Source organism: Antechinus flavipes, chromosome 3 (assembly GCF_016432865.1).
Source record: "Antechinus flavipes isolate AdamAnt ecotype Samford, QLD, Australia chromosome 3, AdamAnt_v2, whole genome shotgun sequence".
In the NCBI taxonomy this organism is placed as follows: Eukaryota; Metazoa; Chordata; class Mammalia; order Dasyuromorphia; family Dasyuridae; genus Antechinus; species Antechinus flavipes.
In genome coordinates this window covers 320,399,952-320,419,248 of record NC_067400.1, presented here as the reverse complement: position 1 = coordinate 320,419,248, position 19,297 = coordinate 320,399,952, and the positions used below count along the sequence as shown (strand labels likewise).

Below are 19,297 nucleotides of genomic sequence, written 5' to 3'. Positions count from 1 at the left end.
AGCTGCTCCAGTTTCTTCCTCCTCTGTCCTACAGGTTCCAATGCAAGTCTTAGATATTTTTTCACTCTCAGAAAATTAACTTCCTCTTCACATTAAAGATTGAATGAACTCTTTCATCCTTCTTTTTTGACTTCAAAATGTTTCAATATTGCACTCTTCTTACTACCTCCCAAGTTCTCTGGATTTTTATAAGTCTTTTGTAAAAATAAAGAATGTGATATACAAAGATACTTTTCCCCCTAATTGAATAGTCAGGCATTTATCCCTCAGTTTTCTTTATTTTTTGATGTTATAGAATTAATTTAAAATAAATAGAGACTATTCTCTCCCTCCAAAAAATAAAGAATAGAATTACATTCAAGTCAGTCATCAAGTCCAGTTGATTATGTTTTCCCAATATATCACATTTATTCCTTCCTTTATATTATTATTTCTCCTCCTTGTTTAGGGTCTTAGCACCTCAGAATTGCAATAATCTCTATTGGGTTTCCTTCTATTTTTTCTACTTTTTAATCCATCCAATATATCATCAACAGATTAATTTTCCAAAACACTTATGTCGACCCTCAACTCAAAAATCTCAAGTGTTTTCTTATTACCTGTATCAATCTTATAGACAATTTTGTCTAATCTCATTTTTATGGACAATGTAGCTGAGGCCAATCAGCTCAATCAATTAAGCCAAGTCAAACGGGCATTAAGTGCCAGAAACAGGACTTGAAGCCATGTCCTGAAACTCCAAATTCAATGCTGTTGACATTAACTAACCTTTTCAAACTCCCCTTCCTCTCTTACATGAGCCCTCTATTCTACCAGACCTGATCTCACCGCTGCACTTTTCCCTTAGTCTAAGGCTTACTTGCCATTCAAAGTTCAATTCAAGTCTTATATTTTCCATTAAGCTGTCCTCAAAAAAGCCCAAATCTTGGTGTTGGTTCCTTCCCCTGAGCTCCTACTGAACACTAGGGGAAGGAATTTCATCTGTTTGCTTCTATTTTCAGGATCTGGTACAGTGCCCAACATATAGGATGTATCTAATATCATTCATAATAATAATTATAATAATAGGCAATATTAGCAAATATGTCTTTCGACTCTGCCTTTTATTTGCATAAGACCTTGGGCTCCCTTGGGCTTTAATTTTCTTTTCTGAGATAGGAGGAGATAAGATTGAGTGAGCCCAAAATTCCCTTCCAGTTCTGAATCTATGATCTTATGTAAGAGACCAGCAAATGACTGACATTGTATATAAAATCATGTTGCCCTGCACCTTCATTTAGGAGGGGAATGCTAGCTTGAAGTCTTCTCGTAATCCTGGACAAGGATGGCTTCAGAGAACTTCACTCCTCTGCTCAGAGACCTACTTGAGCTCAGTCTGGCTCTTGTTCCTTAATTTAATTATTATCTAGTAGCTATTTCAGCCATTTCCTTCTTTGAATAATAATAATAATAATAAGACTTGGCCCACATTCCATATCTTCTGGCTTGCTTAACTTTTCACTGTCTTGTTGCATTTATTTATAATTCCTGGTCATCTGAGCCATGATCCCATAATGGGGGCCAGGAATGTTTTTGAGTAATACAGCTTTGAGAAACTCATTAGCAGGAGAAACGATAGTTGCTAGCAATGCAGATGAGGATATCTTAAGCAAACCAGTTGGATTTAATATCCAGCTGCTTAACTACTGTTCATGTGGTAATGCTTATGTTTAAAAATGCATTAAAGAATTTAAAATAAAAATGAGCTAAAAAACTCAGCTAGCTATGAAAACCTCCCAGAGAACTTGATTCTCTGAAAACACATCAGATAGAGCACCTTGAATACTAACAGAATCAGTTAGATTTGTTAGGTAAATTTATGGCTCCTCCAGTTGATGGACCCTGGGAATGCGGTCTAGCAGTCCCAGGCTGAGCCAAGGTAGTGATTCTGGTTCTCTTGAGCATGGACAGTGAATGAAATTAGAACTTCCTTCTGAGACACCTGACTTCTCTTTAGCAACCTTAGTAGTCAAACAGAATCATCAGTAGTCAAGATAAATTCCCCAAATGCTACCATCAAAGTGTGTTAAACCAAACTACATTCTTTAAACTCCCCTTAACATAGCTTGAATTTTAAACAGTTATTTTTTCTTCGTGATAGAAAACTTGGTTCAAAGAGACACATGGAGATTGGTATGGGGAGCATAAGCCTTAAGTTGGTATGCTGATCGACCACTCACTCTGGAAAAATCCTCTGCCTGCTCCCTAAGATTTTTCAACATTCTTTCAACACACATACATTAAATTGACTCCAGTGGTCTCCCTTGGAGAATAGACTGCCACATTCTAAAATAGGTCATTTTCTATGAATATCAATGTATCATTTTTGAGAAAAGTACATACATGAAAACCTATCAGTGAAGACTAGTTGTGTGGTATTGGAGAAGAACATAGAATATCTGTACTATGGTGATCCAGAATTGCTGATATTATTATCAAGTGCAGGTACCAAAAAAGCTACATTAATATAGAATTTAGCCATTCTGCTTTTTTCTCTATTCATTGGCTAAGACTCATGAGGAATTTTGACTGGTAGTCACTTTCCAGAAGCAGATGAAATCCACATTTTCTACATATTCCAAAAGAGATTGAGTTTAACACTTAGTCATTAGTAAGAAGAGTCTGTATGTGTTTTTCTATTTTTTTCTTCTCCCATTTGTACTGATCTATGACTTTATTTAAATATAGTCCTCATGCTTCACTTCCTATTCTTCCTTATTCTCCCCCCACTCCAAAGCAATCAACTCAACTCTCTATGGGATGGATGAGAAGACACCAATTTCAAGCATTATTTAAGTCATTAACCCTCATCAGAATTAATTTGTACTAGATTTTCATGGTTATAGTTAGTTTACTTAAAAGTCTTTCTTCCTCAAAATCCAGTTTGGTGACCTTCTGTCATTAATAGCACAGCCCTGGAATTTTAATACTGTTCCTATTCCGAAAGAAACTGAAACAATCTGTGTGTACAACTTGTACTAATGCTAGCCCAACTTAATTACTAAAAGTTCTTTCCCTCACTTCCAATTCCCTACTGGGGGAAATAGAGACTTATCTTACTTTACTAGAAACATATTAATGTAAGAACATTAATGTAATTCAGATGTCTCAAGAATTTCATCCCATTTTCCTAATGATGTGTATTATAACTTCTGAGATGCTTAATCTTCCTTTCTGATTAATCTGCAATTGGCAGTGGTTCCACACTTTTAACTTTCCATTTCTAAGCTTCTTTCTCTCACTCATGCCATTGATATATGGAAATGTGGCAGAGAGGTTAGGCATTTCTATAGGCCTCCATTGCCTAAAATGCTCTAGGGGACCTGCAGTTTAAAAGATCTATCATTTTCTAATGTGAATGAGCTTTAATACAGATTTCAGCCTGGATCTTCACACCTTAGGTTTTTGTAAAGCACTTGAATTGCTTCTTTTTTAGTTCTTGGATGTTGAGAAGACATAAATCCCAGGGTGTTTCATTCAGATGCTTTTCTTTTTTTAAAAAAAGCACCCCAAACTTCAGAGAACTCTTTATAACATGGAGTCCAGTATGGTGGACAAAAGATAGAACCCTGAAGCACAGATAGGAGTGTTACCTCTATGGCTAGTTGGAACTGTTCATGCTCCCGCTGAAGCTGCTCAGCTTCTGACAAAGAGCTGGCGTTGACCAAGCTGGCATTAAGCATTGACTCCCCATTGCGGATCCAGCCCAGGACCTGGAGATAGGAAAAGCACACATTTTATTAATCTATTACCAATTCCCATAGAGGCAGTTGCCTTGACAGTTATTTGGTCACACACGGTGCAGACATTCTCATTCATTCATTTGAGAAATATTTAATAAGTATCTAATTTCTTCATGCTCCATGGTCATAGAATAAATATAGAATAACTCAAGTGTCCTTCCACTTCTGCTGATTAAAATCCTATAAAAATCAATTCAGATTTCACTTCCTTTATGAAAGCTTACATAGTCACTCGAACTGGAAGTTTTCTCTTTTTTCTGTGAACTCTTATAGTACTTTCTTTCTACCTCTCTTATGATGTATTTTGCCTTGCTTTAAGTTGAAAATGTTGCATCTTCTCTATAGGACTGTAACTTGTTGAAAACAAAGGCCATATCTTATTCTTCTTCATAATCTCTAGCATGGTGCCTTACAAATAATAAGTATTCAATAAATGTTTAGTTCATGAGTCTTTGTTCTTCTCAATTTTATGTTGAAACAAAATCCATCCATTATTCTTCTAGTCCCATAGGAGGAATAGGGAGTGAGGCTGGAGATTATAGAAGTATAGTTTTTCAGACTTGTCAATGAGGCCTTTTCTCTCCTTCTTAAAGTCATTTTTCTCTCTCAGACAAATGATAATCCTCAAATTCTCTCTAAGACCAGACAAAATGAATAATGCTGCATTGTGTGTGAGTATCATACCATAGCTAATCAGTGTATTTGCTCTATGACTAAAGGTAAATCATATAATTTCTCTGAGTCTGTGTCCTCATCTTTGAAAGGAGGATAATCCTTCCACTATTCACCTTATGGAACTGTTGGGAGGAAAGAAGTCTATAAACTGTAAAATGCTACTTAGATGTGATGTAACTCCAACCTTACCAAAGCCATCCAATTAGGATGAAGATGTTACTCTGATTGATGTGGCATAAACTGGGATAAGATGTCATTAGTTCCAGAAAATAAACTCTCATATTGCATGTATGAAATTCTCAGGACCATTTCTATACTCTCCTAAAGTAGTTGGCAATGTCTAATTATCTTGAAATGGTAGATATAAGTGTGGGGCATGCACACATGTAACAATGTGCTAGATTCAGAGATAAAACTAACTTCTACAGTTCTTTGGAAAATGTGGCTGATCATTTATGATTGGGAAATAGCTATATATGTCTGTCTGTTTATCTATCGATCTATCAATCTATTGCTCTATCCTGCCCAATAGGCTAGACAACACCAATCAATATTGGTCCACTGATTCATTTATGTATCTTCAAGAAATATTCTCTCCAGATGCAGTGGATAATCTGCATCCCTCTGGACAGAGGAAATTAATTGTAAAAAATAGAAGCCAAGAAAATCTGGGCAAGATAGCTAAGTTCCTGGGGGTGGCTTCTTTGAAAAACTGGAGGGTTCAATGCTACCATGTGGGATTGTTTCCTTTTATCAGCTTTGCCATTCAGAGTAAGATTACAGAAACACATTTATTAAATCTCTTAAAAACATTTATTTAAAAAGATATAGAGTGTCAGAATGAGAAAAAACAGACTCAAATCTCTGTATCTCCCTATATCATCCCATATCCTTGATTGTTCCCATTTTCCAACTGCTCTCATTAAGAAACTAAAGAACTCAGGAAGTAACATATTATAATGGATAGATATGGATTCAGAATCAAGACCTGTTTGAATATTGCCTCAGACACTTAACTACCTATGTGACTTTGGGCAAATGACTTGGTTATATGCTATTATTTCTAAGTTCCTCAGCTTTAAGATTCTGCTTTTTTCATACTTCAAAGGATAAATCCTCTCACTAAAAACTGGCCTTGGAAACCAACTGGGTGACCCTGGGTAAGTCCCTTCACCCTGCTTCAGTTATTTCATCTGTAAAATGAACTGGAGAAGGATATGGCAAAACACTCCAATATCTTTGCCAAGAAAACCCCAAATAGGATCATGAAGAGTTGGACATGACTCAAAAGACTGAATGACAAGAATTCATAGGATCAGAGGTATACAGATAGAATCAGCTTGTTAAACTGTTTAATTCAACAAATTCATTTTATGAAACTCATAAAAAGAAACTAAGGGATGTCTTTTCAGTTGGGGACCTACTGAATAAGATATGGTATGTAAATCTAAGGAAATATTACTCATCTCTAAGAAACAATGAATATGATAAATAAATATGGGAAGATTTTGTTTTTATGAATTGGTGCAGAGTGTGGTACATAGAACCAAGAAAATAACATAACCAGGAAAAGAACAAGAATGACTACAACAACAAAAAATGGAAAGAATATAAACAAAGCAATCAGAATTGAAGGCTTTGAAATTATAGTGACCATATTTGGTCCCAAGAAGAGATATGAAAATGCAATTCCTTTCTTTGCAGACCCTTTTGGGGTCAGGAGAAGAGTGACTATGACTACCGAACATGATATGGGATGTCAGAGTTGGGTGATATATTGGTTAATTTTGTTGAACTTTTCCCTCCTCCTTTTTATTATTTACTGTAAAGGATGATTCTTTGGAAGGGAGAGGAAAGAAGATTATATTGGGAAATATAGATGATATGAGAAAACATAAGTACAAACAAAAGATGGCAATTTTTTAAAAAACGGAGACACAATGAGCAGAAGGACTTAGTTGCTGTTATAATACATACGTTAATCTTTTGGACCTTCATATTTTTTACGTCCAAGGACAAAGCATTGGTTACCTGTTCCTAATTCTGGCTCTATCTAGGAATCAAGTCTTTTGGAATAGAGGCTTCATTGGTCAATAAAGGGTTTCAGAGAAAACTTAGAGGAATCAAGTATAAAAACACATGGAACTAGAAAAAGAAAATAGATTCCCAAAGGATTCCAAGAATGGAACTGGTGCAGGCAGAGATAATTGGGAGAAGGAACTTGAGCTAGGTGCTTTCTAAGAACAGTATTGTGTCATGTAAGTATGCTGATACTCAACACCCTTAGAACCATTTGCCTATGAATGCTATACTTGTGCTTTTATGATTTTTCATGAATTGATTATAGTGTAGTAAGCAGAAACGGGAAAAAACAATATATACAATGACTCCAACAATACAAATGTAAAGAGTAAGGTTATAGTCACCTTCCACTTACTTTTGATTTATATGCATTTACTTATAGATTTGTTGCTTCTTTCATTAGAATGTAAACACTTGGAGGGCAAGAATTGGTTTGGGGAGAGAAGTGGAAGGAAGTTGATATTTTATCTCCAGAGCTAAGCACAATACCTGGCACATTAGTCAGTCATTCCAGTCTTCTCCAATTTTTTTGACTCTTTTTGGAGTTTTTGTAGCAGAAATACAGGAATGGTTTGCCATTTCTTCTCTAGCTCATTTTACAATTAAGGAAACTGGTTTATCCAGGGTCACATAACTAGTATTGAAGGTCAGATTTGAGCTTAGGAAGAGAAGTTTTCTTGATTCCAGGCTTTTCTATCTTCATCCAAGCTTCATGCCATCTTCTGCAAGAAAGCTTCCTAGTCTCTTACAATTCCAGTGCCATATTCTTTAACTTAACCTGTCTATAGCTTTTTTGTACATAATTGTTTACATGTTGCCTTCTCCACTAAACTGGGATCTCCCTGAGGACAGGGTACAGTATATTTCTTTATTTTGTATCTCTAGTGCTTAGCACAGTGGATGGCACACAGTAGATTCTAAATAAACATATGTTGACTTAACAGACAATAAATGGCAGATACAGAATTTGTACCCCTGTCTCTCAAACTCCAAATCCTGTGCTCCTTGTGCTGTATTGAGCTGCTTTTAATATTACAGGATCTGATGAGCAAATCCATGTTCCTCCTCTCTCTTCTTCTTTGTGATTTTATACTTAGCTTTGACCTTTCCTTTTCTGATGGCAAAGACCTCTTTTTTTTTCATTTTAGCATCCTATCTCTGGACCTTTTCCAATTGTTATGCTTTTTATGACATGTAACAAGTAGAAAGATTCACAGTACATGCCTGGTGCTGACGTAATCTGGGTTTTGTAACCAAGTGGGATAATGTTCCCACTGTTTCTGATGACCTTCCTGATGACAGAGCCCAGCATTTAATTGGCCTTTAGTCTGCAGTGACATATTGGGTCAGTATCTTCAGGAAGCAGCCTATAATCACTCCTTTCCTGGAGTGTAATTGAAAGCTCTGTTCATCATCTTACAAATATAATTTGAGTTATTTCTCCCTCACTTTATGACCTTTTACTCAAGCACACAGAAATTCAATGATATTTTTCCATCCATTCATCTAGTTTTGGACACATCCTTGTTGAAGAAGCTATATAGGTGTAGGAGGGCACCTCTACCTAAGTGGGGACCCTTGGCAAAGTGATCAAAATAGGCTAGGAAAAGTAATTAGAATAGTTTACTTTTACCAGGGAAGTTAGGTGGTATAGTATAATGGCTGGTATATCAGCCCTGAAGTCAGAAGATTTTTCTCCGTGAGTTCAAATACAGCCTCAAATACTTCTTAGCTGTGTGAACCTGGGAAAGTCACTTAAATGCTGTTTGCCTCAATTTCCTCATCTGTAAAATGAGCTAGAGAAGGAAATGACAAACCACTCTAGTGTTTTTGCCAAGAAAATATGAAATGTATTCAAAATTCAGACATGACTTAAATAACTGAACAATAGTACGTCACAAAGAAGTTGCCATTCTGTATCAGTGGGGAGAATCTTTACACAAACAGGAGTTCCTTATATGGATGAAATCACATGTCTAGAGCAAATAAATCAACATAACAAAAATATCCCTGTAAATTAGGACTCACTCTAAAAGTTCTAGTGTAAAACAATTATAAAATAATGTTATTCTGGGGAAAAAAGTTAGCCCCAAACTGTGTCAATGGAGTTAGAAAAAAACAAAACCAAAAAAACACCCTTAATTGATTATTATTTATCTTATCTCTCTGCCTTCTGTTAATGAGCTTTCAATTGGAGGATTTATTTTTATTTATTTATTTGTTTGTTTATTGGGCTGAGGCAATTGGGGTTAAGTGACTTGCTCAGGGTCACATAACTAGGAAGTGTTAAGTGTCTGAGGTCACATTTGAACTCAGATCCTCCTGACTTCAGGGCTGATGCTCTATTCACTGCACCACTTAGCGGCCCCTGGAGGAATTTTTTTTAATGACGTAGACATAGACAGAAGTAGAAACAGAGGGAGGGGGAGGGAAGGAGAGGGAGAGGGAAAGAAGGAGAGAAGGAGAAGGAGAAAAGGAGGGAAGGAAGCAGGGAGAGAGGGAAGGAGAAAGAGTGGGGAAGAGAAAAGAGAGAGCTAGAAAGAAACAGAGACAGAGAGAGGGAAGGAGAGAGGGAGACAGGGAGGGAGAGAAGGAAGAAGGAAGGGGAAAGGAGGGAGGGAGAGATACAGAAACAGAGAGACAGAGAGGAAGAGACAGAGAGAGGGAAAGAGGGGAGAGAGAGACAGAGACAGAGGCAGAAATAGAAGGAGAGAAAGAGAGAGAGAGAGAGAGAGAGAGAGAGAGAGAGAGAGAGAGAGAGAGAGAGAGAAAGAGAGAGAGAGAGAGAGAGAGAGAGAGACACTTAGGCATAAGTATTTAAACTTAGTCCCATTGATCAATACTGACTTCTCAATTAGCTCTCTCAGCCTATATGTCAACAGTTCCTAGATCAATATTTCTTGCTTCACCAACTTACATCAAATACCAGCCCCATCTGTGTAACTAGGGGAAACCCATCACTGAAGTAAAGAACTCTATTCTGACAGGGAAAATTAATTCCTGGGCTGGGACATAGTAGCGCTTGTTACCAAGCCATTACAAACAGCAGTGGTTTTTAGTGAAGACCTTTAGTGAGTTTGCTCTTTTTTTTTTTTTAACTAAGCCACTAAGCCACATTTCTTACATTTCCATTTTATTTCTTCTCTGCTTAAATTTTAATAAATTTTCTTAAGAATTTTGAAAAACAATCATAATCCTATTTTTAAAGTTCTTCTGGACTAATCTAAAGGATTTGCCACTGTTGATGATCCCACATTCGCTCTTTCTTTGGCTTCTGTGATACTTCTATTTCCTTGTTCTCTTCCTACCTCTTTGATGATTCTTTCTCTGGTTTCCTTTTCTCCTACCACTAGCAATGTATGAAGTAGGTTAGAGACCAGAGAAATAGTTTTAGAGAGGAACTCAGGGGTCATCTAGTACCACCCAGCCATGTTATAAACACTATTGAAAAGAGAAGTATGGACCGAGATTCTGCTCTCAAGGAGCTTCTAATAGAAAAGGAGAATAAGTCCCCTCCAATATATGTCTGTATATGTAACATATGTACATAAATACACACACACATATAGTTACCCCTTCTTCATGGTGACTTTCCCCATTATGGCTTTGATATATAGTGGATTAGAATAAGAAATTAAATGAAAATTTTTGGAGAGTTTTGTGGAAGCCAGAAATGACAGAATATATGACTCAATCCAAATTTAACAACAAAGTATTATTATAAACATCCCATAAAAGAAAAAGAAAAAAAAACAGCATTCTTGTCTGATATGAAGGGAGGGTAAAAAAACATTTATGTGGAATTTCTAAATCGTGGAGGTGTAGTGCTCCTAAGCCTGAAATGTGGAAAGCATAATTATAATCTTTTTGCAGAGTCTTCCAAGACTTTGCCTTAGCCTTACTTCTTTAGATAAGTATTTAAACTTAGTCCCACTTCTTTGATGATCTTCTTTATACTCAAGGCTTTGATCATCATCCTGGTATGAGTGCCTCTCATTTCTACAATTCTAGTTTTGATCTCATCTTTGAACTCAACTTTCAACTATTTGTTGGACATCTTCAAATGAACATCCCACTAACCACTCAAATTCAACATGTTCTAAACTAAAATCACCCCCCAAACCTACCTTCTTCCATTTACCCTAGTGACCTAGGCCCCAAACCCCCCCCAAGATATTTTTAATTCTCAATTCCTCCAATAATTATTCCACATTTAATCAGTTGTCAAGTTCAACATGTTTTGCCTCCATTTCTCTTACATCCATCCCTCCTGCTTCATTAATATTGCTACTACTCTTGCCAAGGTCCTCAGAACTTCTTGTGTGAATTATTATGTTAGCTTTCTAAATGGTGGCAGGTGGCAGATATAATGGTTAGAGCAATGTACTTAGAGTCAGGAAGAACTAAATCCCAATTCTGCCTCAGACACTTAATAGCTGTATGATCTTGGGCATGTCATTTAATCTTTTTTTGCCACCTGTAAATCACAGATTACAATAGCTCCTAATTATTAGGGTTGTTATGAGCATAAAAGAAGATAAAACATAAATGTTAGCCACTAATTATTATAGTTCTCTCTTTCTTTGCTTTTTTCCTCCTTCAATCCATCCTTCCTCCACATGGAGATCAAAACAATCTTCTTTAAGTTCCACTCTGATCATATCACTCCCTTGATCAAATGCCTTGATCAAATTCTCTGTTGTGTGTGGGTATTTATACCTCATTCCACCTAATCATCCCTCTTTAGTTTGGCCCTGTTTTGCCTTTTCAATCTCCTTTTCCAAGATTTTTCTTTGTTAGAAAAGTAGAGGGCTACTCTGGAAAAATTAGTGCAAAAGGAATGAAAAGACCTGGATTCTATTCCTGCATTCAACACTTCAAAAACCTATGGGTATATCACTTCAACTCTCTAAATCTTAATCTCAGCGTCAGTAATATTTTATTATACTTACTTATACTTGTTTATTTAATTTATTAATATTTATTCTTATTAATATTATTTATTTATTAAATATCAGTAATATTTTCATTACCTATCTCAGCATTGTTTCAAGCAAAGTAACTCTTAGATTAGGAAGCATCATCCAAATATGAGCAATCATTATTTACATGCTCCATTTGTCAGGGCTTCTGTCAAGCCCTCCCCTTTTCCTTATAGTCACACAGGCCATTCCCTTTCCTTCCCATTGAAATCCCTCTTCCTTCTAGGCCTATGTTAAGTGCTGGTTCCTCCATAATGGCTGTAATACTTATTACCTGGATCATTCTGGGCAAGTCACTGCAAACTCCTCATCTATAAAATAAGAGGTTTCATGCTACAGGGTCTTTAACGTCCCTTCTACTTCTAAATTCTATCATCCTTTGATTCTTCTTAGCAGAAAATGATCATACCATTTTGTCCAGACTCTTACTGTGTCCTATTTTCATTCTAACTTTATTATGTATGTATACACACATACATATATATATATATAAACACCCATATATACATACACGCTCATATAAACATACATACACAGTTTATTGTTGTTTCACTCATGTCTGACTCTTTGTGACCCCATTGGGGATTTTCCTGGCAAGGATAATGCCAATTTCTCTCTCTCTCTGTGTCTCTGTCTCTGTCTCTGTTTCTGTCTCTCCCTGTCTCTCTCTCTCTCCCTCTCTCTTTCTCTGTCTCACTCTGTTTCTCTCTCTCTCTCTCTCTCTTCTCTCTCTCTCTCTCTCTCTTCTCTCTCTTCTCTCTCTCTCTCTGTCTCTCTCTCTCTCTCTCTCTCTCTCTCTCTCTCTCTCTCTCTCTCTCTCTCTCTCTCTCTCTCCCCATATCTTTCTCTCTGTGTCAGTCTCTCTGTCTCTCTCTCTATCTGGGGGTTCTGATTTTTCTTGTTAGATTAGAAAAATCTCTGAAGATAGACTTAGGCCACATTTATTTGGCATTCCCAGGGCTTTGCACATTGGAGATGCTTAATAAAGTTTTTTGAGGCTCTTAGACACCCTCAATTTTTTTCCTTCCAAAGAGGGGAATCACACATCATTTGGGATAAGGAAGATGAAAATGAAAAGCCTTGTTTTGTTCTACAGCTCTCATAGTGGTGATGGTGGTGGGATAGATGGAGAAAGAAAACTTTTGCTTTCTGAGAGGACAGGCTTCTCTTTAACATCCAGTCTATGAGATGTCTGTTAGTTCCAGACAGCTCTTGCTTAGTCATGCACAGATTATCTGTTTCCTCTGGATGACAAATTGGTTCCTGGGCCAAATCTTCCCCAATCACCTAAAGGATGTATGTTCAAAAAAAGCAAACTCCATTTCAATATTGACCGGAAAAATGAATGTAATTAGAAAGGTAAATCTGCTGTTGTTGTTATAATAACACCACACACTTCCAACTATGAGAGTCTGTGAAAGTCACAGGGAAATAATGTTTATATTATCTGCTATTTTGGGATTCACTGTTCTTCTCCATAGCTGGGAATAATTTTGTGTTGACTAAAGAATAGTAACACAAGTGGTCTTTTATAGATCTCTCTGACATACCCAACATATCCAGATCTTTACCAAGACAATAGTTTTCTTGTATTAGTTTTTCTGAAAAAATTCCTACCGAGGTCAAGAAGATTTTTATTCTATATTGTAGTTTGGTTGTGATGGAACTCTCCTGTCTTTCTTCTGCAGAACCAGGCCATGATTGATGCCCAAATTAATATGTTAAATCATGATCAAGAGACCTTTGGGCTTATGAAATTAACTTGGATTCTAGCCCTGGCTCTGTTCCTATATGGGAGCAAGCTAGTTTATCATATAATACTTTGATTTCCTCATCTGAAAAGCAAGAATTTTGCCAGCTGTCTATTATTCAAAGAATTATATGAAGTCATAGGCAGAATGCTATAAGTGATACAGTGCTGACTATAGTCAGAGGACCTAGATTCAAATCCTACATCAGATCCCTTATCCCAGCCTCCATCAGCTTCTCCATAAAAATGATGATGTTGGAATATATGACTGTGGAAGTTCCTTCCAGCTTTATATCTATGATCTTATGTGAAAACTTTCTTGACATTTAAAAGTGCTATATTAATGCAAAGTTTTACCACCATTATTATCATTGTTATAAATTTTCAGAATTAGAATGGACTTGTTAGTGCTATCAGATTACTCAGATATTCAGTATGTCTTAAAATGGAGAAAATGGAGACCATGGTTTTACATCAGAGCTCTATTATCTTCAAGCACTTTGGGTTAAGGAGAAGCTGACAAGAGCCTACAACATGGGTTTTGCCTTCAGCCTCACTCGTAGCTTCATTCACACAGCTAGGAGGCATGTGAAGTCTGATACTAGACCCTGCTCACCCTGTCCACTCCATGCATCCTATCCACCGTGTCATCTACCTGGCATAGAAGTCTAACTAGATAGATTTCTTTTATATTGTCCTCCTAATTATTATAACATGTTATATTAATTTTGAAATTGCGTATACTTTTTCTTCTTTTCTAAAAATAAATAAATCTTAAAAATAGTCTTTTGTGATACAGTATGTAGAGTTGAAAGATAGAAGGGAGAAAAAAAGAAAGTAAGTGCTTAGGAAGACTTGAATTCAAATCTCACCTCAAATACATAATGACTGTGTGATGCTGGGCTCAAAGGACTTAAGGAAAAGTATGTTAAAGTGACTCTAGAAAGTAGGGTTGGTGATTTAGGAAGCTGCCTAAGGGTTAATAAGGCCTCAGGTCCCCTCCTATAGCCTTATAGCTTCACAAAATAGGTCTAGAGGTCATGGGAGATAATTTAAGGACGTTGAATCAGAGGAACTCACAATCATAGATTGAGAGCTGGGAAAGACCATAGAGGCTAACAAGTCCAACCCCATCATTTTTTAGATTAGAAAATTGGAACCCAGTGAAGTTAAAGAATTATTCCAGTCATTCAGGTAGTAAATAGCAGGATTTGGATTTTCCTCTAGGTCCTTTGACTTCAGATCCAGTCCTTCTTCTGGGGCATGCTATTTCTCTTAAGAATCTTCAACCTTAGCTCTGGTGAGAAACACATCAAATCATGGTGACTAGCTTTTTCAGCAATCTTAGAGTATATTGTTGTTTGTTATTATTCAGTCATTTCAGTAATGTCCAATTCTTTGTTTGACAAAGATCTTGGAGTGATTCGCCATTTCCTTCTCCTGCTCATTTACAAGTGGAGAAATTGAGGCAAGAAGGGTTAAGGGATTTGCCCAGATCACATAGCTAGGAAGTATCTGAGGCTGGATTTGAATTTAGGAAAATGAATCTTTTTGACTCTAGGCCCAGTGTTTTACTCACCTAGCTGTCTTGAAATAGTACACTGTTAGAGAACATTGATCATGATTTTGTAGTGGAAAAGCACTAAATTTGTCATTATGGAACCAACATTCTAAGAGATAGGTCTGTTTCTTGCTATCTCTGTGACCATTAGACAGTATTGATCATGATTTTGTAGTGGAAAAGCACTAGATTTGTGATTATGGGACCAACATTTCAAGAGATAAGTCTGTTTCTTGCTATCTGTGACTATTGCTCTTGTCCTCCTTGCTGTTTCTCACACATGATTTTGCTTATCTTTCGACTGGCTATTCCTCATGACTAGAAGGCTTTCTCCTTACCTCAGCTTTTTAGAATCCCTTGTTTCCTTCAAAATTCAGCTCAAGTGCCATCTTTTATATAATTAGGAGACAAGTAAGTGAATGAAAAAGTTATTAAGTACTTCCTATGTGCCAAAATAGAGCTAAAGAGATGCATTCTGTTTGGGTGGCATTCTGTGAGACTCAATAAGACACTGAAAATGAAGAGGTGGAGAAGTGATTGATTACCTGAAGAATCTAGGAGATCCATTCTGGGGCCTTACATTCAGATTTCAAGCAAATGTTTTGAACATTTTCCTCTTTGGAGTAGAGATATCTATGAGATAGTAGTATTCGTGACCTCATCCAAACGGACTTACTTTCTGAATCTGAGGATGCATTCATGAATTACAAGGAAATACAAAGAAATCCCAAGCAAACCCATTCTTTTTTCCTTTTCACCATGCACCCCATTTGCATCAGAACATGTCTTCGGTGAAGGACTCTGTCTCTGTTTCCTTGTTGTGCTTTCATCAGAACCTTGCCCAGAACCAGGTCTTCACATCACTTCCTGGTCATTTCCAGACCATGATCCTCCATTCTAACCATATTTCATAGCCACTCTCATCCTAACTCTGATTCTGTCCCCAGGTCACAGGATTCTAATAACATATACTGCCCTTTCTAGCTCTCCTTTTGTGTATTGCCTTCTCTATTTTAATATTAGCTTCTTGAGGACAGAGACTATCTTGCTTGTTATGTATAAACCTCCCCCCTTAGCACAGTTTCTGATATAATAAGTGCTTTATTATTCATTAATTCATGACTGAAGACAATCAAATGAGTTTGACGTGTGTGGGAGTGGCAGAGATAGGTAGATTATTCAATTGGTCTGGATGTAGTCTGGGCTGAAGCCTTGGATGGGAGAGTACTTGTCGAAGGTATTACAGAGGGGCTTATGTTTCTGGTTAAATTACATAACCTCTAAGGTCCTTTTTGATCCCAGGATTCTGTAGTTCTAATGCAATTAAACAGAAAATAGCTATTCAAAACAGAACTGTTCGGTTTCTGCTCTGGACCTCCATGCGTCATATATTCTGTAAATGAGCAAAAGATTCATAGCAGACATGTGTGGGCTTGGACTGAAAGCTCCACGGGTGAGAGCAGGAAAGGACAATTCATGCCTATTATTAAGAAGACTTTCCCTGGCAAAACAGCAACCTGGAATAGGGAGTAAAGAGGAAGTAATTAAACTAGAAAAAGCAACTCCTCCCGCTCAGATGTAGGAGTGGGCTAGCTACTAAGAGGGCAGCTTTAGATGCATGGGCTGGTACATGAGACCTGAGAAAATCAAGGGTACAAAGAGAGATTATTACCTAACTCGATGAAACCAAACAGAACAAGGAAAGTGGGACATATCTGCCAGAGACAAATATTATTTAGTATTAATACCTTAAGCAAAATATTTTAAAAGTTATTAAAGCTTAAAATTACTTTATGACTTTTGGGAATTCCTGTATTGTTCCTGAGTTGAATCATCTTCAATGATGATAGGAATTGGTTTCTAACTTTTTAGTCTTAAATTGCAATCAATTACTCAATAGTTGTCTGAGGTAGTGTTAATGTAGTGACAAACAGGGAGGGAATCAAGGGTCCAAGGCAGTAGGTATACCCAGATCTATCCCTACTGAGAAGAATTTCAGTCTCCCAGATTCAGAGCTAGAAAGGATATAATGTGTTTATCTAGTCTAGCTCTCTTCTTTTAGAGATGAGAAAACAAGTCCAGATTACACAGAGAATAAGTATCAGGGTTAAAAGTTGAACTTGGGAACTTGGGCTGGTTTTGATCATAACCATCACATAAGCTCTTTAACATTTTTCAGCTTTCTTAACAATTCTGCAAGGACAGTAATGGAAGCATTATTATCCCATTTTACAGATGAAGAAACAGGCTCACGGATGTGAAGAAGTTACTTGCTTGGGATTGTGAAAAATAAATGTTAAAGTCAAGAGTTATATTCAGTCTCCGATTTTCTTTTTCCTCTATATCACACTAACTCTCTGGCCCTCAGCTTCCTTACCTGAAAAAAAGGTTGATGTTAGATTTGATGGTCTCTAAGCTCTCAACTACTATGTAAGAGTACTACTCCATGTCAATACTCAGTGGTGCTGTCCTTGGTGCTATTCTTCCCTCCTGCCTCACTCCAGGTGACTTCACCAATTGATCAACTATTTTTTGTTATTGAGTACTTTCAGTCGTGTCTGATTCTTCATGAACCTATTTGGGGCTTTCTTGGCAAAAAATACTTCCTTCCCCAGCTCCTTTTCCAGATGAGGAAATTGAGGTAAATAGGATTAAGTGACTTTCCCAGAGTCACACAGCTAATTAAGTGTCTGAGGCCAGGGAAGTCTTCCTGACTCCAGGCTTAGTTCCCTATTATTGTGCCACCTAGCTGCCCAATCAAATCATAGATCTCTAAATCAACAAATGTTCCAGAGAAGCCAAGTTTTTGAAAAGTATTCTGGAGAATCCTATTTTTTTCTTTTTCTTTTTAAAAAAAATTGTATTTTATTCCTCCTCCACCCTAGATATATGGGAATCATTTTCTAAAGCAAATAGTAAGCTACTAATAAATCTGCTCAGTGGGATCTGTTGTAATCTGCCCTTACATAGAATGTACCTATGTGAACAAAGAAGGTGTCCACCCTGCCCCCTCTTCCCATCTGTCTAGTTCATCAGGAACATAGGAGCAGAGAAATGCCAGGGTCAGGCTGACCTGTTTGACCTCAGCCTGGAGGTGTCGGAGCTGCAGGCATTGCTCCAAACGCTTGTGGGTCTGGTCTGCATTAAGCTCCAATTCATGTTGCTTCTCGTGGAGAAACTCCAGGAGCTCTTGTACTTGGGCTGCGAGATCAATGTCCTTCTCACAGATTAACTCGATGCCTGATAAAAAAAACAAAAAACAATTAAAAATCCAGGACTACCTTAGAGACCACACATAGGTTGTACTGTCAATCTGGGCTTTGCTTATTCTTCTGTAGAATTGTTTCTCTCCATAGCTCACGCTCTTCTTTGATCTCTTTTCTTCTTCAGCAGTTAGACAGATGTCTATAGTACATACTCATACTTATGTATATATGTGTATATAACACATATGTATACATATAAACAAATGTGATTCATATGCATGTGCATGTATGTATTATGTGTGTGTTATGTATACATGCACACAATTTAGGCTACTGAGAGTTGTTAGAGATAGAGGCAATATTCCCCCCACTCCCACGCAAAGTCTTTCATAGGTGAAGTGTATTTCTTTTTTTTTAAATAGCTTTTTATTTACAAGTTATATGTATGGGTAATTTAACAGCATTGACAATTGCCAAACCTTTGGTTCCAAATTTTCCCCCTCCTTCCCCCCATCCCCTCCCCAAGATGGCAGGTTGACCAATACATGTTAAATATGTTAAAGTATAAATTAAATACAATATATGTACACATGTCCAAACAGTTATTTTGTTGTACAAAAAGAATAGGATTTTGAAATAGTGTACAATTAGCCTGTGAAGGAAATCAGAAATGCAGGCGGACAAAAATAGAGGGGTTGGGAATTCTATGTAATGGTTCATAGTCATCTCCCAGAGTTCTTTCGCTGGGCGTAGCTGGTTCAATTCATTATTGCTCCATTGGAACTGATTTGGCTCATCTCATTGCTGGAGATGGCCACGTCCATCAGAATTGATCATCATATAGTATTGTTGTTGAAATATATAATGATCTCCTGGTCCTGCAGGTGAAGTGTATTTCAAAAAGCATTTTCATCTTAAGTGTTCTTTCTTACATGAGGCCTTTTTGGATACGGTGCAAAATGCATTGCCATTGGAACCAGGTGATCTGGATTCAAATCCAGCCTCCAAAGCTAACTACTTGTATATGACCATGGACAATTCTATAAATTTTAGTTTTCTCCTGTCATGAAAACTAAAATGACATCTGAGATCTCTGATCTTCCAAGTGAGTGAACAGCCCTGCCTCTGCCACCAATTTCTTTGTCTTTACTTAGTATATTTTTTGTGTTTGTCTGTATACAACTTGTTTTCTGCTCCCCCTTTTGCTTCTTAAAAGCAGAGTCACTAGTCCCAAAACCAGCAACAGACTAGGCAGTTAA

The 19,297-nt window shown here is 37.0% G+C and overlaps 1 protein-coding gene across 12 annotated transcripts in view; it reads right to left on the bottom strand.

Moving 5' to 3' along the window:
* Nucleotides 1-19,297, bottom strand: part of KALRN (kalirin RhoGEF kinase) — a 927,260-nt gene that overhangs the window by 359,592 nt on the left and 548,371 nt on the right. For all 12 annotated transcript variants that reach the window (XM_051985449.1, XM_051985462.1, XM_051985457.1 and 9 more), the window contains 2 exons: nt 17,906-18,072; nt 3,633-3,752 (listed from right to left, as the gene is read on the bottom strand). In XM_051985449.1, the coding sequence (XP_051841409.1) occupies nt 3,633-3,752; nt 17,906-18,072 (287 nt within the window). The remainder of the gene's footprint in view (nt 1-3,632; nt 3,753-17,905; nt 18,073-19,297) is intronic.